Raw genomic sequence first — 23,437 nt, forward strand, 5'->3', positions numbered from 1 at the left:
GTTGATGCAAATGCTGCCTATCTATTGCAGTGCACCAACGGTTCCTAGAATAACTGCAGAGCATCCTACAAAGTGAGTTACAATTTAATACATTTATAGCAAAGCAAAAGAGACAATCCTGTCTTCTTCTCCAGCTATTTTTTTAAAATGCAACCAGAGATTATTTGTTGCCTTCAAGAAACTGGATTCAAGAGATTTTTCCTGATGGCCCTACAAAAACGATTCTCTGTGATTACATGAACTCATCAGTTCACCCCACAATCAAACAGCCTTCGGTAGGCTACATTTTATTGGCAGGCAGCCCAAATCTACTAGGAAGGCTCTCTTTCCCCAAACTTTCTTTTTAATAGTACAAAACATCCCAAGCTAGAGGGGCCAAGAGTCTGGTGTTCTGCCACTTGCCAGGTTTCCCCTTTTGGAATTTACAGGGAAAATGTCAGTAACTCACTTGTCCAGGTAGACTGCAGAGAGCCCATTGACCCGATCCATCTTTTCCACCAGCAGGTTCAGCTCAGAACGAAGTTGTGGGGTACTTGATCCCGTGGGAGACTTGTGCAAAAAAATGTTGCATCGCTCAGTCAGTTGATCCATGTCGACTTTCAACTGGTGCAAATCTCCCTTCAGGCGCTGCAGAAATAATTGCAAATTGTGAGCACAAGCAGAATTCCGAGGCCTCCTTGATGACAAGAAGCAGGACTGAGAGGCCTGGGATCACGATGACCTCATCCAAGCTCCCCCACAATCAGATATCTGGTGATCAAGTATTTAAGGAAGGATCTTTTTGGAAGAGATGCCACTGGCAGAATCGAGATTGTGCCTATCTGGTCTCAACCTTTTCAGAACCCTCTTCTATGTCACCAGTCTGGATTACGCTGACGATTTGACATTTTCTTTAAATGTGTGAATATAATGTTCAGTATACAGGTGAAACTTGAAAAATTAGAATATCTTGCAAAAGTTCATTTATTTCAGTAATGCAACTTAAAAGGGGAAACTAATATATGAGATAGACTCATTACATGCAAAGCAAGATAGTTCAAGCTGTGATTTGTTATAATTGTGATGATTATGGCGTACAGCTCATGAAAACCCCAAATCCACAATCTCAGAAAATAAGAATATTACATGCAATCAATAAAACAAGGAGTGTACAAAGAACAATATCGGACCTCTGAAAAGTATAAGCATGCATATGTACTCAGTACTTGGTTTGGGCCCCTTTTGCAGCAATTCCTGCCTCAATGCTGCGTGGTATGGAAGCTATCAGCCTGTGGCACTGCTGAGGTGTTATGGAAGACCAGGATGCTTCAATAGCGGCCTTCTGCATTGTTCGGTCTCATGTCTCTCAACTTTCTCTTGGCAATGCCCCATAGATTCTCTATGGGGTTCAGGTCGGGCGAGTTTGCTGGCCAATCAAGCACAGTAATCCCACGGTCATTGAACCAGGTTTTGGTGCTTTTGGCAGTGTGGGCAGGTGCCAAGTCCTGCTGGAAAATGAAGTCAGCATCCCCATAAAGCTTGTCTGCGGAAGGAAGCATGAAGTGCTTCAAAATCTCCTGGTAGATGGCTGCGTTGACCCTGGACTTAATGAAGCACAGTGGACCAACACCAGCAGATGACATGGCTCCCCAAATTAACACAGACTGTGGAAACTTCACACTGGACTTCAAGCATCTTGCAGTGTGTGCCTCTCCATTCTTTCTCCAGACTCTGGGTTGCTCTCATCAGAAAAAAGGACTTTGGACCACTGAGCAACAGACCAGGTCTGTTTTTCTTTAGCCCAGGTAAGACGCTTCTGACGTTGTTTGTTGTTCAGGGGTGGCTTGACAAGAGGAATACAACATTTGAAGCCCATGTCCAGGATCCGTCTGTGTGTGGTGGCTCTTGATGCACTGACTCCAGCCTCAGTCCACTCCTTGTGAAAGTCCCCAACACTTTTGAATGGCCTTTTCCTGACAATCCTCTCCAGGCTGCGGTCATCCCTGCTGCTTGTGCACCTTTTTCTTCCACACTTTTCCCTTCCACATAACCTTCTATTTTTTTTATTGAAAAGTTTTACAGTACATTTTTAAATACAAAACCCCTCCCCTCCCCCTCCCCTCTCCCCAAACCTCCCCAACTCTCCCCTCCCCTCCCCCCCTCCCCGACTTCCCAGAGCTAAATACAGGGTATAAAAATACAAACAAACATAATTTAAAATATGCAAACAACAATAAAATATTAAATTCTATTGCACTTTAACTCTTAATAAAATAACTGCAAGCTAGTTATACATCACATAAATCCACTACTTATTCAAATGCTAAGTGAAACTTTTTAGTCCCATATTTATTCTGGATATAATAAATCCATCTTCTCCACTCCACAATATATCTCTGTTGTGATTGGTCTTTCAAATACGCTGAGATCTTTGCCATTTCCGCCAAATTGGAAACTTTTAAAGTCCATTCTTCTATAGTCGGCAGTTCTTCCTTCTTCCAATATTGCGCTACTAAAAGTCTCGCTGCCGTAATTAAATTCAACATCAACTTAGTGTCCACAACGGTAGTATTTGTGATAATGCCCAGTAAAAACAATTGCGGACAAAACTTTATCCTTTTCTTGAATATCTTTTGCATATTCCACCAAATTTTAATCCAAAAAGCTTTAACCCTTTTACAAGTCCACCATATATGAAAATACGTTGCATCCTCACAACCACACCTCCAACATTTGGGCCCACATAACCTTCTATTAATGTGCTTTGATACAGCACTTTGGGAACATCCAACTTCTTTTGCAATTATCTTTTGAGGCTTTCCCTCCTTATGGAGGGTGTCAATGATGGTTTTCTGCACAACTGTCAGGTCAGCAGTCTTCCCCATGATTGTGATTCCTACTGAACCAGACTGAGAGACCATTTAAAGGCTCAGGAACCCTTTGCAGGTGTTATGGCTTAATTAGCTGATTAGAGTGGGACACTTTGAGCCTAGAATACTGCACCTTTTCACAATATTCCAATTTTCTGAGATTGTGGATTTGGGGTTTTCATGAGCTGTACGCCATAATCATTTTATTTATTTATTTATTTGATTTATATACCGCCCTTCTCCTGAAGGACTCAGGGCGGTGTACAGGGCAATAAAAATAAGAATACATTAGTTAAAATAATATTAAAACCCAAATCCATCAGGCCAGGCCGGCTTGTTCGAATAGATAAGTTTTTAGATCACGCCGGAAGGAGCGAAAGTCATCACAATTATGACAAATCACGGCTTGAACTATCTTGCTTTGCATGAAATGAGTCTATCTGATATATTAGTTTCCCCTTTTAAGTTGCATTACTGAAATAAATGAACTTTTGCACGATATTCTAATTTTTCGAGTTTCACCTGTATATTAGGGAGATACTATGTACTAACCTTTGGGGACGAAAGAGGGATAGAAAATAAGCATAATAACAAAAGCAGTCTCAGCCCGAGATTTAGAAAGGGCTGCTGAGCATTTCAAGCAAACATAAGAGTTGTACAAAACTGGTAGACCCTTGAAAGCAAGATTATGCATCAAAGCGACACAAATTCTTTCTGGTGTTTGTACTGGAAAGCTGCAACTCAGAGAAAGATTTTGAATGAATTTGCTTCTTCCAATTGGCAAGATGAAGAAGAAGAAGCAAAACAAAGAACTGAAGGACTTCACAGTTCTGGGTCTCCCTCAGAAGCCGCTGCAGCAATAGCAGAAAATTAAGAAACAAAATAGGAGTTCATTTTGTGAGGAATAAGTACAAGGATCCCTCTTAAATTCCACACTACTGTAGGATGACAGCACAATCCGTGACCTCTGGATTCTCTGTCCTGCCTCTTACCTAAAGAGATGCAGCCCAGGCAATTTTTAAAGCAGACCACTGCCGCCCCCCCCCCCAGTCATCCAGAAATGCCAACCTCCTGCTCAGCCATTCGGAAAGTATTTTCCTGCAGAGCATCCCCGTCAGTCCTGGTGCTGCTTGGTGTCCGGATGGTGCCCACTAGCCGCTGCTCACATTCCTCCAGGTGAAGCCGGATGTTCTTGAGCTCAGAGAGGTATGTCTGAGAAGCAGTCTCGTCTTTGTCCTCTGCTCAGATATAAAAGGAGTTAAATGGTGAACTCAGATAGTTTATATAGATTTAGGACGGCATGCCTGTTTTCAAGAGAAAGCCTCCAGATTTACACTTACACCCCCACCGTCTTTGGTTAAAAGAACCACAGACAAGCAGGCTGGAAAGATCGCTGCTGATGGTGGGAAGCAGAGCTGAGCCCAGAGCCTCAGGAGGGCATGCTTGATTGCTGAGCTAATTGCTTCTGGGGTCAGGGGACCTTCGCCTTTTTGCTAAGAGAGGCGTGCACAGTCCAGGGACAGAGACAAACCCCTTAAAGCAGCAGCCAAGCCCACATTGAGGATTCTCTGCTGGAGACACAGAAGCCCACTGAACTGGGCTACCTGCTCTGGCCTGGCCTGCTCCGCAGGAGAGTCGCTGGTTGAGGGCAGAATAAACCTCACACAGTATTTGAACAATGTGTTCCTTATTTCTTTGAACTTTCTGCCAAATTTATTATTTCTTGCTTTTTATAACACTCTTTCCCTCAGAACAGACTGAGACCTTTACAAATAAACCATGAAAACTCTCCAATTCCAATGAACTTCATACAAAACCAAAAAAAACCCCATACAAACAGATCAAACATAAAACTACCAAACAGCCTTAAATACCACACAAATATATTACACTCCCAGCTCTAGGGACTGCTGTGAACATTGCAGCAGGCTCACCATTTTCCATGGACTGCAAAAGCCGCTGAAAACGCTCTTTGCACGAGCCGACTTCTTCCTCGAGGTGCAGCTGATCCGCCAGGGAGAAGATCTCCGAGTTTCGGCTGTCCTCCAAGAAGTCTTCAAAGTGCATCTGTAGGTTCTTCATGGCATGGTGGCATTCTCCTGGGGCCAGAACCCGCAGCTGTGAGTCGCAAGGAAGCCAAAGGGCACAGCTGCATGAGGATGGCGGCACCAAGCAGGGCAGTCGAGGCCGGCCCAGAAGCCCCATGCACCACTCCATCTGCCAGGCATGTGGAATCTCCAGCCAAATATTTTTAAGCAACTTATTTCCCCAGACAGTTTCACAGTGAGTGCATACACTGGCCAAGATTTCTACAATATGGCTACACACCGCTTGGGAATGCTTGCAGTTAAACAACTGGAAGGTGACAAGACGCTCACGGAAAGAACATTAACTTGTTAAAAAGACAGCGGCATTTCATAAATATCTAGCCTAATGCAAAATTTTATTTCAGCTTATTGGGGCAGGGAATTGCCTCCTTTGCTTATCCAACAAAATGCCTTTAGATTGGTAACGTTATGTAAATACAGGGAGTCCTCGATTTATGACCGGTCCACAGAGATTGACTGGCTGTGCCTCCATCAAATGATTGCACTGGGATGGCTGGGCAACCAGTCCACCTTTACGGCCATGGGCAGCATCCCCAGGGTAACGTGATCCTGATTTTCAGCATTCTTCGATGGAAACCGGCATTTACTTCCAGTTCCCAGCCATTGGCTAGCATGGGTTTGTTTAACGAGTACAGTACATGTACGTGGATCACTTAATGACCACCACTAAAAAGATGGTAAAATCGGGCACAATCACATGGTAACCCACTGAACCCCCACTGTGATTTAAGATCATAATTAATTATGATCTTATGGTCATACGTTGAGCACAACCTATCAGTTAAATTTTAGTATGACATCTTTGGTTGCAAGGTGACTCTTGAATTCCCCGTTTTGCCAATCTGCTGCTGCTGCTGCCAAATTTTCATTTTGGAACAGACGTCACTCAGGTCCTGTTCCAGTCCTGCCCACTCACAAAGCTATATTTTACCCACAGTTTTCCACTGCTCATCCTTCCTTCGTTACTGAAAATGCCAGCAACCAACTTTCCAGAGATCTGTATCGTTACCTTCTCCAGGTTCCAACTCTGCACCAAAGTGATGTCCTTCCTCAGATAGTTCCAGGAGACCAGGCTTTTCATGTTGACGTGCAGCTGGTGCCACAAGGACATCACCTTCTGGTAGAGCTGCTCCACTCTATAAGAAGAAGGCAGAGCAAAGTTTTCTCTGAGCTCCTCCTCAAGTGAGCACCGTGACTGAGCAGCACCTACATGCAATGAAGTATCTGATCTTCAAATAAGCACCTGGCTCATGATGACAAGGAGCTCAACAAAGGATGGCCAAGGATTTCAAGCACTCTGAAGCTTTGCAGGAGCTGATCTCCTTGCCATTACTGTACTCAAACTGATAGCAGTCTTCCACTATTTGAGGGGCTGCCACAAAGAAGAGGGAGTCAAATTATTCTCCAAAGCACCAGAGGGCAGGACAAGAAACAATGGCTGGAAACTGACCAAAGAGAGAAGCAGCCTGGAATTAAGGAGAAAGTTCCTAACAGTGAAGACCATTCACCAGTGGAACAGCTTGCCACCAAAAATCGTGGGCGCTCCATCACTGGAGAAGAGGCCAGAAAGTCACTTGTCTGATATGGTATAGGTTCTCCTGCTTGAGCGGGGGGCTGGACTAGAAGACCTCCAAGGTCCCTTCCAGCTCTGTTCTATTCTATTACAGGCACTTTACATTTCTCCTTTGACTGTCCATGTTTCCTCCTGGCTCTTCATGAACCCATCTGCCTCTTGCTTAGCTTCTGAGATGGATCAAGTTTAGCGAGATATGAACACCTGTGGTTGGCTTGCATATGTTTGCATTTTATTTGAGTTCTCAGCTCAAATAATCCATATCTGTTTAAAAATGCGCATTTCAAGTTGAAATGCAAAAAAGGTGTTTGTACAAGGATGAAATGCATACAAATAATATTTTCTGAAAATCTATGAAAAATAAATGTGATGTTGTAGGTATTTTAAATGTTTATTTGTAGTTTGACAGGGACTTTATAATTGAGGGCTTCTGGGACTGAGATGGCCTGAAAAGAGACTGATCTACCCATCCCTCCTCAGAGGCTGCCTCTCACCACGGTCAGGGAAGAGAACTTTGCTCTAATGCTCTTCATACCCAACTTCAAAGTAGTAAAAGCATCTGAAAATTCAAATTAAAGCAAAACAGAAAACAGTTAAGCAAAATATTGCAAAACCTAAACAAAGAAACAAACAGAAAAGTTCAGACTCAATGTTTTGGAAGCCAGTCTTTTCTTTGGCAAAAGAAAAATCATAAATTATTAAGTCCTTGCGCCAAACACTGCGCCCAGAATCCCCTTGAAGCTCTTCTTGTCCACCACAGGCCGCGGAGAACTCTGCAAAGCCTGACCTTGGTCACTTTACCTGCTGGCCATTTCAATGGCCTCGCTGTTGGGAGGGGGGACCAAGAAGCAAACGGAGGGCACAGTGGCCTCATTCCCAGCAGGGCTGATCACTTTCCACTTGGTCCGCTGAGCATTCTCTTTCAGCACACACTCGTCGTTGCGGCAGATTGTGATCTGTGGAGGTAACCAAGGTGTTTTCGTAGTCCAGCAGGCATTTCTTCTTTCCCCATTAAGTGACCCTCTGAATCTGGAGCCAAACTGGCCACTTGATACTTTCTCTGTGGTCTCCTGGCAGCTCCTATCAGTGATGACGCACCAAACTGAAAATAAAAGCTTTGCCCACAGGGGGCTATTTTTCTGCAAATTTAAATTTGGGTTGGTCATCGGGACAGAGGTTTACTCTTCCGAGCTTTCAGGCTCGACCTCAGAGAACTGCGCTCTGCTGGAATGTGAGCTTTGGTTATTTCTCAGCCTTCCCTAATAATGCATGCCTCAAATTGACCAAACGTTTCACTCTCAAACCCCTAATACTGATTTGCCCCATTGTCCTGGCAAAACGATATCCCGGACCTCAATAGCCGTATTGGAAGGCTGCACGAAAGCCCAAGTGTGGCTTAATGGGGGGAATCCCAAACAAAAGTGGCATTTGTGGTTTAGGAACAAGCTAAAGTTCCGGAAAGCTTAGGCTGATGCTAGTTCTTCAACAACATTTTGCTTTGCAAAGTAACAGTTCAGCAGATTTGGAGAAGCAAAAAGGAGGCTAAACAAAAACTGCCTCTGAAGCATCAACCTTTTTTTCCTTTAAGACCAACAGAAGAAGTACAAGTAGTCCTCGGCTTACAACTGTTCATTTAGTGACTTTTCAAAGTTACGGTGGCACCGGACTTACGGTCAGTCCTCATACTTAACAACTGCCACAGCGTCCCCATGGTCACATGACCAAAATTTGGGGACACGGCGATTACCATATATTTGTGACCTTCCCAGCTATCTTCTGACAAGCAAAGTCAATGGGGAACACTGGATATGCTTAATAACTATGTGGTTTGCCTAAGAACACTGGCAAAAAATGTTACAAAATTGGGGGTGACTCACTGAACTACAGCCTCTCTCAGCAACAGAAGTTCCAGTCCCGACTGTGGTCATAACTCAAGGACTATCATTATTTGAAGTCACGATTAAGAATGCAGCAAAAGTGAGAAACCCTTGGATTCAAGTCGCTGGTGACGGGGAGGAGCAATGGCTGCCCACCGGCAGACCCCGACTTAGAAATCTGAGATTCTGACATTCTGGAAACAGGGATTCCCAAGACCGACCCACACGTTTCTTACTCGGGAAATTCGCAAGCCCTCCCCGGTTTGCCTTCAGCTGCTCTTGCTCACCTCGATTTGGTGGTAATCGCAGGCTGCCTTCACGGAGATGGTGCTCCTCAGAGGACACTCGGGGTTTCGGGGCTTCAGCTGGACAATGCTTTTGGACCTTCCCACTAAGCTGCCCACCGAGCTCTTGGACCGGACGAGCTGCTCCTTTTCGTCCTGCTCAAAATAAAAGCGAGGGGGCGCTGATGAGGACAGGCAGAGACAGCAAGGGGACACCCCCCCCCAAAAGACACCAAGCTCCTACACAGGCCCTGCAACACACACACACACACACCCAAAAATCTGGGGTGAGCATTTTGCCGGGGGAAGGAGTGGAAGGGGGCACGTCCTCCCACGAGCAGAGGCAGGCAAGGAGCGCCCAGCCCCCCCTCTTCCGGCAAGAGGCTCTGCCGGCTGCTCACGCCCCGAGACCCCTTCCCTCGCCAGCCTTGGAGCACATCCCAGAGCCCCAAGACAAGATCACCCGAGGAGCCGTGAGCAGGGCAATAAGAGCAAGTCTTTACTGAAAGGAAAAATGCTTGATTTTTGCAAAATAAAAAAATGGAAGCAGTGGCAGAATTGTGCAGAAAGGTTGTTCAGGAAGTTTGATGCATTGATTGAAAGCAGTTTAAAATCTGGCTGAGACAATGCTGGGGAAATGCTGATAGATAAGAAGATGGTTGAAAGAGAGAGAGAGAGAGAGAGAGAGAGAGAGAGAGAGAGAGAGAGAGAGAGAGAGAGAGAGATAGAGCGAGCTTAAAAATGAGCTACCTGTGCCTGTCCCAGGGGAGCATGGTTGGAAGAAATACAACGGTAACTCATTCGTTATGATCATTAGGTATCTACTTTGGCCCTCGAACAGCAACAAGCCTTTGTTGGGTTGTTTTGCAGCAGCCCCTCCATTTCTCAGCATAGTTTCTCTTATTGGGTCCTTCAACTTTCCCCTCCAAACAGCTGGAGGCTGCCTCGTCTGACTGCCCCAAAGTGCCCTCCCTTCTTCCCTGTCTCTTCCAGAACGCTGGCCAGGACAAAAGCATTGGCACAAGCCAACAGGATGGACGCTGGCCAGCCGCAAGGACAAAGCTCCCACCCAGGAGGCGGCTTCCAGTGATCCTCCTTCTCTGCCCCTCCCATCTTTCACACTGACCTCCATCTTCATCTGTCTTGCTTTCCAAACAGCCACACTGCAAGCCTCCTCGGCCACACTGCAAGCCTCCTTTTCTTAGCCAAAGACCCACATTTTAATACAAGTCTCACCAGCAAACCCCTCCCCCCATTTTTCATTATCAGCTCAAGAAGCTCACTCTTCTCAGGAACCTACTTTTCTGCCCCTCTCCTAATTTCTACGGATCACAGGTGGGAATCACTGGTGTTGTAGTCCCAGCAATTCAGAAGATAGAGCTAGAAGACATGATTGTTCCACTTCTGATTCAAGGCCAGTAGGCCCAGAGCTGCTCAGAGATCGGCCCTAAGAGGACAATGTGGGTCTGCCAGACAGCCAGCTGGGGGGGGAGCCAATTTAGCAACAGAGTCCACACTATACAGCCTCTGTCCATCAGCAGCACCACGGGAAGCTTTTTGTTTTCCTCAAGAACCCGAAGGACTGCTCCCCCTGAAGGGAGACAAGCCTTGGCCCGACTCAGAATTTCTCGTCACCCTCTGCTCCCCAACAGCAGCCACCCACTTCAGCATGCTGGAGACCACAGAGAGGGAGGGAGCCTTTCACAGATACAGAGGAGGTGGGTGCTCACCAAACACCAGAGCACTCCAGGAAGGCAGGTCTGGGAATGGCCAACAAGAAAACCAAGAGCTTTAACATGCATGCACATTCCTTATTTGCTTTTAAAGCACAGAGCTGTTAGCAGAGTCAGGGTCCACTCTAATCAAATTCATCCATTTCCAGAGCATCAAAGAAGGCAACTGGGGGTGGGGGGGGAGATCTCCACCAGAATTTACACAAGGAGCACAGTTAGCAACGGTTGGGGAGTTTTAGAAGTTAGGGAGGTCTCAGGGTCTACAGGATACCATCCGACTTGCCCCCAAAGCACCCACCATGGAATCCTGAAGCAGGTCCTCCAGGCGGGTCAGGCTGGTATTGCGGTCACAAGAATACTTCCTTTTGATGTTGTCCTGGAGGTTCTTCAAGAACGTCTCAGATTCCCGGGCATCACCAAAGAACTGGAAGGATGTAAAGAAGTCTTTCATTTGCCCATTCCCCGCAGAACATGTCTGCATCAATGGCAATGGTGGGCCAGACTGCAAGGGGGAATAATTCTTCTGAGCATCTTCTCAGAGGTGAGAAGGATGAGTCCTTTAGGGAAGCATCTCTCAACCGTGGCAGCTTTAAGATGCACGCTGGCTGGGAATTCTGGGAACTGAAGTATATACATCTTAAAGTTTCCAAGGTGGAGAAGCACTGCTTTGGGGGGAAATCTTCCTCCTTTGGCCACTTTCTGAAAGAGGTTTGGGAACAGTTGCTCAAGCCTGTGCTGATATGTCTAGAAGTTACCTTTGCCAACCCAACATTTCAACTATGAGCAGAAAGGAGTTCCTGTGCATTTCCACCATCTCTAATCATCTCCACCTCTTGGTTACTCTTCCTTGTGCTGTGTTTAGATTCTCAAGATTCTCAAACACCCCCCCCCCCGAAAAAGCAGCAGTAGCCCACCAGCCTTTTGCAGTTGAAGAGAAAGAGGGGGCTCTCTGGAGGAGGGAGCGGCACTCTAATGCCAGCTACACAACAGCAGAGCCAGAAATAAACCAGCTCATCTCTTCAATACCCCTGAGGTCATGCCTCTGGCCGCTCCAATGGCATTTGTGAATTGGCTGGGAATCCCCAGCCCTCCCTGGGCTGCCCTACCTGGAAGTAGGCGGTGTTCTCCCTCAAGTGCTGATCCACACACAAGCACAGCTGCTTGATCCAGAGCCACTGCGTCTGAACTGCAGCACTGTAGGCCTGGAAGAGACAACCAAAGCTGTGCTGAAGACCAGCAGAAGCTGGGAAAAGCCAAAGAAACAGCTGTTTCAAACAAAGACTTCCCACAACTATATACCAAGTTCCAGAAAGGAAACTCTTCCACAACACAAGACAATTGATTTATATTTCTGTTTAAATTGTGAATACATTACATGATGCACAGGGCCTCCAATATATTCCAATATGGGCACTAATATTAAAACTCATCCATGGATCAAACATGTATTCACATGGGAAAGAAAGATGGCAAAGGCTCCCCCAAAAGGACACACACACACACACACACCACACCCCAGTAATCCTAAGGCCTGGCCTTGCCTAACCCCCTCCCAGAACATTCCCAAGCAAGAGCCAATAAGACCCCCTCCCAGCCATGACCTACCTCCACTGTTTGCTTGGCGGGGTGATTCTCCAATGAGAGCAGCTCAGCAGAATCTTGCAGAGCGTGGAAGACCTCCTGCTTCTCCTCCAGTTCTGCTGTCAACTCCTGGGTGGGGGACACACAAAGGGCTTAGCTGATTCTGTTGCCGAAGCAGATGGAGGAGGGCACCTCTTGGCCAAAGACAAGTCGGGCACATGAAGAAATTTAGAAAGATGGCAACACACCATTGGGGAATTGAGCAGGAGGGTCTGGATTTTAATGTTGAGGATCACACTTGTCTATTTGGGGTGGGCTGAGGCCGTACTCCAAAAAGGGTGCAGCTATAAGATTAAGGAGGAGGCAGGCAAGGATAATTTTCAACATCTAAATTACATATTATTCAATGATAATTTTTCATATCCTTAATAATTTTTAGAAAAAAATTGAACAATATCTTGAACATTTTTTTAAAAACGTGGGCACTCTTGTTTTCCTCATTTAAAAAAAAGAAATATGTAGCTAAAAATCACTAGAATCATTCATAAATGTGATGGCAAAAATACTAAGATAAAACAAAAATTAGCATTGGATTAGTGATTTTCAGGGATATCATCAATGATTATCATCAGTGAGTGATCAGTCTAGTTGATTATTAAAATTTTGATGGCAAAGAAGACCTTCAATTGAACAGAGTCTTCCATGAGATTTGAGCAAAGGAGTGGCATATTGGGTGTGTGTGTGTGTGTGTGTTCCAGACTATGCTATAAGTTGGTAGCTATAAGCTGAGTCAGCAATGCATGCCATAAAGGTGCACCAAGGGCCCTGGGTCAAGTGGAGGAAAGGCGGGGGTGCTCCACAGGGATCCCTTCCATGCCTTGTGCTGTTCAACATATTTCCAAGTGACGTGGAGGCTGAGATTACTGGAAATCAAGGAAAGTGTCCTAGTGGTAAGACATATCCAAATTTAGAACAGCCATCTCAAGAGATTCTAGATTCTTTGGAGGTTTCTAAGAGAAGCAGGATGGTTCTGTCTTGGAAATGCTGTGGCAATGGGTTTCTGCAGCTGGGTGGGATTATCAGAGTTTAGGATCAACTGATATGGTGGAAACAACAGGACTAGACAAATAATTTAGTATTGATTTGACCCAAAAGATTTCAGCCTGTATAAAGTCTGAAAGAGCAAGTTAGGAAGCATCATCTGGAGGTCAAAACAAAATAAGGAATTTTTGGAAGACCACATTGAAATCTAACTTCTTCTAAGTACTAAATTCACAGAGAAATGTCAGGAAGAATCTGGTAGTATGTTTAAAACTAAGAAATTTTATTGTCAGCAACATGCTACCCCTCAAAGCCCTCGATTGATTATAAAACTAGACTACTAGACTCTGATTTTTGGCTAACACTCTCTCTTACAATATCTACCCTGAAAAATATGAGATCGTGATTACAAAGCCTCCCTCTTGACTTCCAGAAGACCTAAGAGAGGCCAGGCAGTCTCCTCTGGTGGCTACAAGATCTCTCTACTCACGGAGAAGTAATTCTTCTTCGCTGTCAGGTTAGGGTTGTTGTCACTCCAGTCGTAGGCCAGCTCTTCCTCCTCCTTTTCATTTAGCCAAATTAACTCAGTTGTCGCTTGTGATACAAACTCATATAAACTTTGGAGGTGGCGTAGTCGGAAACTGGATGTCTCCTGCATAAAAATGACATATTTTGTCACATTTCCTAATATTCAAGTGACTTCTGCTCTTAGATGTCTTATTTGTGAGCACAGAAAATAATTGCTAAGAACTGCCAAGCAGTTTTTAGCACAGAAAATACATCGAATCCAACAAGGTGCTCAATTTGCTCACTATCCTCCTTAAACCATGAAAACAAAAAGGCACCAACTTTTTCAACTTTGCTGCAAGATTTTTGAAAATTGCAGAAATGTGCAATGTGGTTTGCCACGTGATGTGAAAAAATATGGACACACAAACATGGATTAGAAAAAAGAAATGCCATATTTGGGGGAAAGTAAATACAAATACATGCAAAAATGCATCTGGTTTTTGTGTGGAATTTCTTTGACCAACTTGATGGTGAATGCATCGAAATAAGAACCTGGTCCCTTATCACTAGAGGGGACGAGAGGAGGGCAGCTCAGAAGCCCCTGCAAGGAATCTGTTCTTGTGGCAAGAGAAACGGCACACACAGAGGTGCCCTCTGAAGGAAGAAGAAACTGGCATTTCTGTGGCGTTCTTGGTGCTCTCCGAGCTTGGCTGTTTTCCTGCAGATGATTCGCTACCCAAACTAGGTGACCTCATCAGTGCTAGGAAGGAGGGGGTGGGTGCTCTCACTTCACGTTCCAGCGGCTGCAATGCCAGTGTTGGCTGGGGTGGTCTTAAGGGGCTCTCTGATTGGGCTGTTTACTGTTGGCTTGCTTGGCACTTCCTAGATTGGGACATTGCTCACTCCTTGATTGTTGGTCTGATACTAATCATGGGGTCAATCTATGCTCATCCGGGTGTTAATTGCTGGCGGGGAGGTGTTTGGGTCTTTTTGTTCCCTTTTTGCTTTGTTGATTGTGTCTTTTGCACAGTATGTAGATATTGTTTATGTCTATGTGTCCATTGATGGCCAATTTGGCAGAGCACCAGACTTCCAGAAATTCTCTAGCGGTTTTAGACTTGGCTCGGTCTATTGTTTGTTTATTTATTTCATGATTATTTATTTGATTTTTATTCTATATTTATTACTTTACAATTACTCAAAGCAGCAAACACACCTAATACTCCTTCCTCCTCTTCGTGAGGTGAGTTGGACTGAGAGAGTCACCCAGCTATTTCATGCCTCAGGTGGGACTAGAACTCATCATTTCCTGGTGACTGGCTCAAAGTCACCCAGCTGGCTCTCACATTACCTAGTAGTTGTTTCAGGTTGCATGTTACCCACTTGTATAATGAAATGTCTGAAAGAAAGCTACCAAGCTTGGAGAGCACCAAGGACTCCACAGCTCAAGCCCGAGCTCCAGAGATTCTCCTCTATTGGCGCTGGCACTTCTGTTAGAGCCTCAAAAAATGTTGCAAAACAGCGTTTTCAGACATCCTTTTGGCCCCGGAAAAAGAAACTGCCAAACATACTCACCATCAGTTTGCAGTACTGCATCTCCAGTTTCCCCAGGGTCTCAGTGTAGCTAGCCCGGAAATTTGGAGACATTTTACCCTAAATGGAGAAGAGGACAAAAAGGGCTGATTAAAAATAAGGCTACGACAGTTAGAAATGCCTACGCTAGATGTGATGGCTTCTCTGAATTTCTTTCTTCCCTCCTCTTTTCATATTACACACAATGGACTCAACATAATTTAATAGACAGCACAGCTCAAGTCCAGTTAGGGCAGAAGTGGGCAATCTGCCGCCCACACGCAAACCCTGGACCAATTTTTGCAGAGCCCAGAATGTCTTTCAGGATCAGCCATCAAAACCACTCATTTTTAGAAATCTGGATTGCTTTTTCATTTTTGCCTTCTTAAATACTCAAGCTGTATTTGAGTATTGAGGTAGGAGTTTCAGAGTTTGTAAAGAAATAAGCAAACTCATAAATTGTTTTTAATCAGCCAATGTTGTGGTGCTACTCACTCTGGCGGTCACCCAGCAGTGATTCTGTGATCCTAGCCTTCATGAGGTTCAGAAAAACATTGAAAAGAAAAGCAGAGGAAAATAATGATCCTTCCCTGCTCTAGCGACCAATTTACACTATGAGAAAGTAAACCATTTCTCTTCTTGATTCTTTCCTTAAGGATAAGTCCCAGCCACTTTGTGTCTTCTCTGCCCCTGAGATAAGGACCTGGACAGAAGATAGGCCAGGCAGGAAGACTTGCCTTTTAATGCATGGTCTCCTTCTCCAGCTCAAAGGCAGCAGAATCAACTAGAATCATTTTTCCTTTCAACATGCAAAGAGAGTGGCTGAGTTCCCACCACGTGGGAACCAGAAACCATCAAACCTCCTTTGGGCCTAGATTATTGGACAAACCCAGTTAGTAACTCAACAGATTACTTTGGAGGGGGAAAGGTCCAGCTGGTTCTGGAAGAAGCCATTCCCTCTTCCCCAGCATGAAGGATGACTCTTGTGGAAAGACAGACTTTCAGATGTCCTTTGGGTGATGCTAGCGGAACCCGTCTCGCCCGCCAGATCAAAGAGCAGAGCATCAGTGCACAGCCTGCTTCCTCAGAGTGTGGCACTCAGAATGTCTCCACCACTTTGAAATATTTAATATGACAGAAGGGGAAAATGGCTAAACTTAGGATTAGACAGTAATCACGTTAGCTAGATTTTGTTTCAAATACCAATGAATGACTTTAGCTCCCCTCCCGCCCCCAATCTTTGGGCCACACAGAGATCAAAGGCAAAGCAGGACCCAGCAAAACTCATGTATTCCTGTAAACAGACCTGCATTCTTTATATAACTAAATTCAGAATAAAGTGAAGAATAGAATGCCGATGCGGAAAAGCTCCAAGTGATGCAACAGGCAATAGAAAGACAAATGCTTAAGAGCAAGAACTCAAGAGATCAGATCAGAAATTTTATCAATGATGGACTAACTTCAAAGATGCTATCAAAAAGAACATTAAACAGATATGGGAAAGGGCAAGATACTTTGGATGTTTGCCTGGTAACAGATGGACACAAAAGTGACATAATGGTGGCCCTAACACTAGACTTGCCTACTCAGAGGCCCTGCTGTAAGATGGAGAGATGCCCTACGAAAACACCTGGTTTCCAACTGTAGCCTCATAGTGAAAGGCCAAGCATAATACATAGTGATAAACACCTTTTGAAGTTGTTGCATTGGCTATCAATTTTATCTGGAGGAATAAGATAAAGTGAGATGAATACAATATTATAGACCAAGAAAAAAGTTACTGTGTTCTAGAGTAAATCAACCCAATCTGAAATGTTCTCAGCTCTGAAAATGGGGCAAACATAATCCTACTTTGTCCAATTTGGGTGCCTCGCAGTGTCCTCAAAGCAGTCTGGAATGGCTCAGATGAGCCCAGGGGTCTACTCACCTCGTACATCCTGGCCTCCTTAACGCTGGAGCCCATGCCTTCGACACTGCTGTGAACCTGGCACTGAACCTCCAGCTGGGCTTCCACGCTGGGCAAGTCATTCCCCCATTCAGATCGTTCCAGCTTCATCTGAAAGGCCATCAAAAGGAGCCACCTCTCAATGCAGGAGAAAAGTATCCGCAATTCTTACAAAAAAGGTTCCTTTAATATACTTTCTACTCTACTGTCTTTTCCAATTGATTTTTAAACCTAAAAAAAATCATAACTATTTACATTTACAACATTGGGCAACAGAAAGAAAATCTGTGGAAATCTTTCCCAAATTTGGCTAACTTTTACAATAAATTGGCCAAATAATGTTTTTCAAGGCAAACTGACCTACTTGTGTTGTGTACCAAGTTTATTATAGCAGTGCAAACAAAATCCCCTCCCTGTACCTTCTCTTTGTTCTTTCTCTGATCTCTCTGGGGCTTATAAAAAGAGAAGTTCCAAAAGTCAGAGCAACATGACAACCTGTGACCCACTGGGTCATCCTTTCAGAGATAGTTCATCATCAGAATTTTCAATGCTTACCACAATAGCAGAGCTTTAAATGTACCTGAAAAGGAGATGCATCTGCCTTGAAAGTAGCCCATATTGTACTGTATAGCACAGTCAAGCATCAAGACTTGACCACAGGAAATATAACATTTTGTATTATGTCATAACATGTTTTATAAAATTTGCTAAATTTCAGTTCAGGGGGGTCATGGCTTCTGAAAGTTAGCCCATTTGAGAACCCTACAATGCAACGTTTCACCCAGATGAAGATTACACACAGACAAACAGGAGAGTTTATAGTATATAGATTCTGCTGTCCAGAAAATTTTCTATTTACTTTGTATGAAGTTTTTGTTAATAACACAAAATAACTTTTATTATACTTCCATAGAGTGTATAAACAAAATAAATAATCAAACCATTTAAAAATCTATTCATGGAATCTTAGAATGTTATTAACTTTTTTTTTCAAATGGTACACCCACAGATTGGATTCATATAACATACCTAATCCGGTGACTGCAGAAACCTATTTTCTAAGTTTGTAATGACACACCATACTAGACATGAACTGGGTTCATACAACAAACTAAGCCACAAAAAAATCTAACCAAGTTCAACATTAGCTAACTTAGCATGTTGCACAAGGGCAGTAACTGACCTAGTTCAGCACTTTGTCTGAATACCACCAGACCAGTCACCTGATGTCCTTCCCATCATGCCACGCACCTGTATTTCTTCTACCCAAGAGAGCAGCTCGTACACAAAGCGGAGGTTGCCCTCATCTTCAGAGGATGAAATGGCCACCAACTCCACACGAGTCATTGGCTTCCGAATCCAGGAGGAAGAGGCAGGAGTGACAATCGTTCCTTTTAGCAAAGGTTCCACCTTCAAGTGTCTAGTGCTCAAGGAGGAAGGTTGTGCCAAGTCCAAGGAGGAGGGGGAGGAGAAGTGACCTTTCCGGTAAAGATTGGTACATTCCAGCCTCAAAGTTACCAATTCATCTTGAAGCCGCACAATCCTGGGAGAGAATCAGGCAAGATAGACATCGTCACCACCAGATGGATTTGTAACTGGCTGGCAAACCGTACTCAACAAATAGTCCTTAATGTTACTATATCTATATGGAGGGAAGTAAGCAGTGGGGTACCACAAGGTTCTGTCTTAGGCCCAGGACTCTTCAATATCTTCATAAATGATTTAGATGAGGGAGTAGAAGGGGAAGTCATCAAATTTGCAGACGACACTAAGTTGGCAGGAATATCCAACACCCAGAAGACAAGCTTAGGATCCAAATGGATCTTGACAGACTTGAACAATGGGCCCTACCCAACAAAATGAAATTTAATGGGGAGAAAAGGTTTTTACCCTTATGCAAAACCCCCCAAAATGTACAAGTACAGATTAGTCGAAACCTGGCTCAAAAACAGTAACTGTGAGAGGGACCTTGGAGTCCTAGTGGATAATCACTTAAATATGAGCCAGTTGTGTGAGGCAGCAGCCAAAAAAGCAAATACAATCCTGAGTTGTGTAAACAGAGGCATAGAATCAACATTATGTGAAGTATTAGTACTGATTTATAAAGCCTTAGTAAGGCCACACCTGGAATGCTGCATCCAGTTTTGGTCATCACATTACAAAAAACATGTTGAGACTTTGGAAAAAGTGCAGAGAAGAGCAACTAAGATGATTAAGGGCCTGGAGACTAAAACTATGAGGAACGGTTGCAGGATTTGGGTTTGGCTAGCCCAAGGGCCGGCAACCCAAAACAGTGAAAGAGCCACTCGGAACCGGTTCCCTCAGAAAAGAAAAAGCTCGGAGCCGCAAAGAAGGGTGTGCATGCACGCGCATGCACAAAACAACAGGCTCCAACTCTTCCCCCCAGGAAACAAGAGGTTCGCGGACCGGTTTTCACGCCGCCTTCCAGCTGCTGCCACTACTGCTGCAAACTGGAAAGGGCGATTCGTAGCTTCGGAAGCCCCCTAAGCAGGAAAGCGTGTCCCGATGAAGCCTTTTCCTACCAGGCTTTGCTGCAAATCCCCACATCGTCCAGGGCCCCCGTGATCGCCCAGAAGTGACCCAACAAACAGTTAGCACACCTTTCTCGGCCGGCAAAACGCCACAAGCGCAGCAAACGCCCTCTCCGAAGGGAACCGGGAACCCTTCCGCTCCCTAAACTCAACGATTGGCGAATTGTGTCGGCTGGTCTTCTCGCTCCTTTCCCTCCCTCCCTCCCTCTGCCGCCTGCCATTCCCACGTCACCTTTACTCCTCGCCTTTACCTTTGCTAAGCCTGCCCGTGACGAGTTTGAAGAGGGTGCGGGCAAATTTCACGAGGCCGCGCTTGCACCACTTCCCACACCTGCTCATGGCTCCCGAGGAGGAAGGGCCCGGCTTCTCTTCTGCTAGCTAGCCCGAAAAGACCTCGCCAACTTCGAGAGCACAAAACTCCCAACTGAAGCCGGGTGGGGGGAAAGGGAGGTGGCCCTTTCGCTGCCGCTTCCCCGGATGCTGGGCTTCATGTGCGAAGCTTGCAGCCTTGGGAGGCACCTGCGCGGCAGCGGCGGTGAGTGTCCCTGGCACTGGGCGCTGGGTCGCGGTGCCGTTTTCAGCCCGGGCGCCACCAGAGCCGCCCGAGCGCCCTGCCCCTCCCCCCAGGGCCTCCAAACCGCTGCCACCGGTTTGGAGATCATGTTTGACGAAGGCGGAAACTCTGCAAACAGGACGATTGAGGTTTGGAGAGCAGTGCAAGTCTCCAAACCTCCGGTGCCCCGTTTGGAGAGTTGCTGCCTTCGTCCGCATTTGAAAGAAACACGGAAGGGAGCAGCTCTCCAAACTGGGCGCTGGAGGTTTGGAGCTCCTCCGCCCATTTGGAGATCTGCCGGCTTCGTCCATGTTTGAGGAAGCCAGCAGCCCTGCAAAAGGGGAGGAGGAGGTTTGGAGAGCTGTGCGCGCAACTCTCCAAACCGCCGCCGGCTGTTTGGAGATCTGCTGGCTTCTTCAAACATGGACGAAGCCGGCAGCCTTGGAAACGGGGCGGAGGAGGTATGGAGAGCTGCGCGCGCAAGCTCTCCAAACCGCCGTTGCCCCGTTTGGAGAGCTGCTGCCTTCGTTTGCATTTCTTTTGGCCCCAAAAGGCATCAGCTCTCCAAACCTCCGCCGCCCCATTCTCTCAATGGGACTTTTTTGCAGAATGGCAGAGGAGGCCTGGGTTGCCGACCCGTGGGCTAGTCTAGAGAAAAGAAGGACTGGGGGGACATGATAACAGTCTTCCAGTATCTGAGAGGCTGCCACAAAGAGGAGGGGGTCAACTTATTTTCCAGAGCACCGGAAGGCAGAACAGGAAACAACGGATGGAAACTAAACAAGAAGACAAGCAATCTGGAATTAAGGAGAAACTTCCTAACAGTGATTAACAATTACAATTAACCAATGGAACGGCTTGCCTGCAGAAGTTGTGGGTGCTTCATCACTGGAGGTTTTTAAGAAAAGACTGGACAGCCACCTGTCTGAAATGGTCTAGGGTCTCCTGCTTGAACAGTGGGCTGGACTAGAAGACCTCCAAGGTCCCTTCCAGCTCTATTCTGATTGGTTGATTGAAGAGGCAAGGTTGGCAGAGAATCACATATACACACAACTGCAAACAGAGTGCTGGAAACTTCCTGACCCACTATTTATTAATCCCATTTATATGGCCATCCATCTCACAAAAGGTCTCTCTGGATGGAGTACAACAATCAATAAAACAACTGTACTTAAAATCACTCATTATTAAAATATAACAGATCATTAAAAACAAAAAAGCCCTTGACGTGACTATGATCAAGCCCAGAATTATGGTCATAAGTTGTAGTTGTAAATCGAGGCATTATACGACCAGACATGTCCCAGTTTGTGTGCTTTATGTTTTTGGGTTTCATTGGGCTGCAGATATTATAACATTTACACTTGTATGAAATGATTCCCATGAGAGTGCAGCGCAGTATAAATTTGATATGGTCAGCTGGAATGCCACGAGGCCTGTCCAAGCATTACACGGTCCTCGAACTGGCCCAAGACCAAGCGTCCTGTGGAAGATGGAGGATCCACCCTTTCCCCAGACTGTACTGTTCTGCATGCTCTTAAATGCTCCTTTCTACATTCAGCTGTCCACAAATGTCACTCACTTGAAGACAAGCTCCTCCAACTGGTAATAGTTTTCCTCCCGGAGTATCTGAACATCCGTCTGTAGCAGTCGGAGGAGTCCCTCACATTCTTGGAGGTACATGATGACGTCGGATTCATACTGCACTGGCTGGCCCGACTCCAAGTGTGTTTCATCCTGGCAAGAGATAATTTAAGGTGATTCTCTCTTCGAGGAAGATGCCCAAAACCTCTGGCAGAGGAACTCTGAAGTCATGAAAAGGAGCCGATCTTAAAAAAGGTGTCAGCCGAGAGTACAGTGTGATACGGGATTGCTTCTGTGAAGGGTGTCAAAGACCAGAGCATTTCTGCTCATGTAGCAAGAGAGGCTGCAATGCTTGATAAAGGCAAGAGAGAAAAGTGCAAGTGGAACAGGAGAGGCAGTGAAACAAGAGGAGGAGGAGGAGGAGGAGGAGGAGATAACCAGAAGAAAGAGGGAAGGGGAAAGAGCAAGAAGCAACATACCATCGATGGCAGCCTAAGGAAAGCACAGGGGCCAACGACAAGGCAAGAGAAGGTCCTATAAGCAGGAAGCGACTGCAGGCAGACAAAGCAACTTGGAGCTACGAATTGTGAAATGTCTGGCACACTTAATTAGCAGCCAGTTCCCTAGCTCTGTTTTTCTAATCACAGAGTCCAAGAACATGGGAGACTGTTTCAAAGGCTAGAAAGCAAGGTTCGTGGCCCCTAGAGAGCAAAGGGGAGACCACCCCCAGTGGCTGCAAGGGAGGAAGTGAAGAAGGACCACAGGGAGACCCAGAGCAGAGACTTACGGCCTGCAGCGTGTTCCGGGCCAAGGTGAGTTTTTCCTCACAGCTGAGGGTCCCATTCTGAATCTTGTTTGCTCTCTGCAGCAGCAGCTCCAGTCTGCAAAATAAACATCAGTCACTATTTCTAAGAGAATGGATGAGTCACTTCTTTTTCTAAGTAAAAGAACGTTTATTTCATGTTTATTTTTGTTTTCTTGCAGGACAAGAGTTTAACTTAAGCAGGCTTGGCAACATAGTGAAGAAACTTCCCCAGCCCTCACACTGCCCAGCACGTGGGTCACCTTTCCACAGCCGGTCGCAGCAGCTTCTCGCGCTCCAGCATCTCTATGATCAGCTTTCCCCACTCTTCCTCCACGTCGTTGGGGTGGTAGCCCTGCGGCAGCTTCAGACGACCAAATTCAATCCAGACCTGGAAAACACAACAGAGGAGGAAGAGCCGTTTCTCCTGAGCCTGACCAGAGACGCATCCAGTAGAAAGAGGTCCTCTCCTGGGCTTTGAGACCCAAATTATGCGTTCTTTTGTCTAGGCTGAGGTGCAGCAAATCAATCAATCAGAATAGAGATGGAAGGGACCTTGGAGGTCTTCTAGTCCAGCCCCCTGCTCAAGCAGAAGTTCCTATACCGTCTCAGACAAGTGACTATCCAGTCTCTTCTTAAAAACCTCCAGTGATGAAGCACCCACAACCCTCTGGAGGGAAGCTGTTCCACTGGTTAATTGTCTTCACTGTTAGGAAGTTTCTCCTTAATTCTAGGTTGCTTCTCTCCTTGATTAGTTTCCATCCATTGTTTTTTTTGGAGATAATGAGAATTACCTACCAGGAAATTCTCCTCTGCAAAAAATGTATCTTGTCCAAAAATACAGTTTGGACAAAATTTAGAGATAAGAAAAGT

At 45.6% G+C, this 23,437-nt stretch overlaps 1 protein-coding gene across 1 annotated transcript in view; it reads right to left on the reverse strand.

Annotated features, from left to right (window-relative positions):
- Nucleotides 1–23,437, reverse strand: part of MACF1 (microtubule actin crosslinking factor 1) — a 348,186-nt gene that overhangs the window by 153,708 nt on the left and 171,041 nt on the right. The window contains exons 12-27 of the mRNA XM_083369263.1: nucleotides 22,828–22,955; nucleotides 22,550–22,643; nucleotides 21,761–21,915; nucleotides 18,325–18,616; nucleotides 17,056–17,184; nucleotides 15,132–15,209; nucleotides 13,537–13,698; nucleotides 12,030–12,134; nucleotides 11,531–11,626; nucleotides 10,723–10,848; nucleotides 8,695–8,847; nucleotides 7,332–7,486; nucleotides 5,967–6,093; nucleotides 4,784–4,967; nucleotides 3,918–4,087; nucleotides 449–627 (exon numbers count right to left, since the gene is read on the reverse strand). Of these exons, the coding sequence (XP_083225389.1) occupies nucleotides 449–627; nucleotides 3,918–4,087; nucleotides 4,784–4,967; nucleotides 5,967–6,093; nucleotides 7,332–7,486; nucleotides 8,695–8,847; nucleotides 10,723–10,848; nucleotides 11,531–11,626; nucleotides 12,030–12,134; nucleotides 13,537–13,698; nucleotides 15,132–15,209; nucleotides 17,056–17,184; nucleotides 18,325–18,616; nucleotides 21,761–21,915; nucleotides 22,550–22,643; nucleotides 22,828–22,955 (2,333 nt within the window). The remainder of the gene's footprint in view (nucleotides 1–448; nucleotides 628–3,917; nucleotides 4,088–4,783; nucleotides 4,968–5,966; nucleotides 6,094–7,331; nucleotides 7,487–8,694; nucleotides 8,848–10,722; nucleotides 10,849–11,530; nucleotides 11,627–12,029; nucleotides 12,135–13,536; nucleotides 13,699–15,131; nucleotides 15,210–17,055; nucleotides 17,185–18,324; nucleotides 18,617–21,760; nucleotides 21,916–22,549; nucleotides 22,644–22,827; nucleotides 22,956–23,437) is intronic.

The sequence above is a fragment of the Vipera ursinii genome (assembly GCF_947247035.1).
Source record: "Vipera ursinii genome assembly, chromosome: 9".
In the NCBI taxonomy this organism is placed as follows: Eukaryota; Metazoa; Chordata; class Lepidosauria; order Squamata; family Viperidae; genus Vipera; species Vipera ursinii.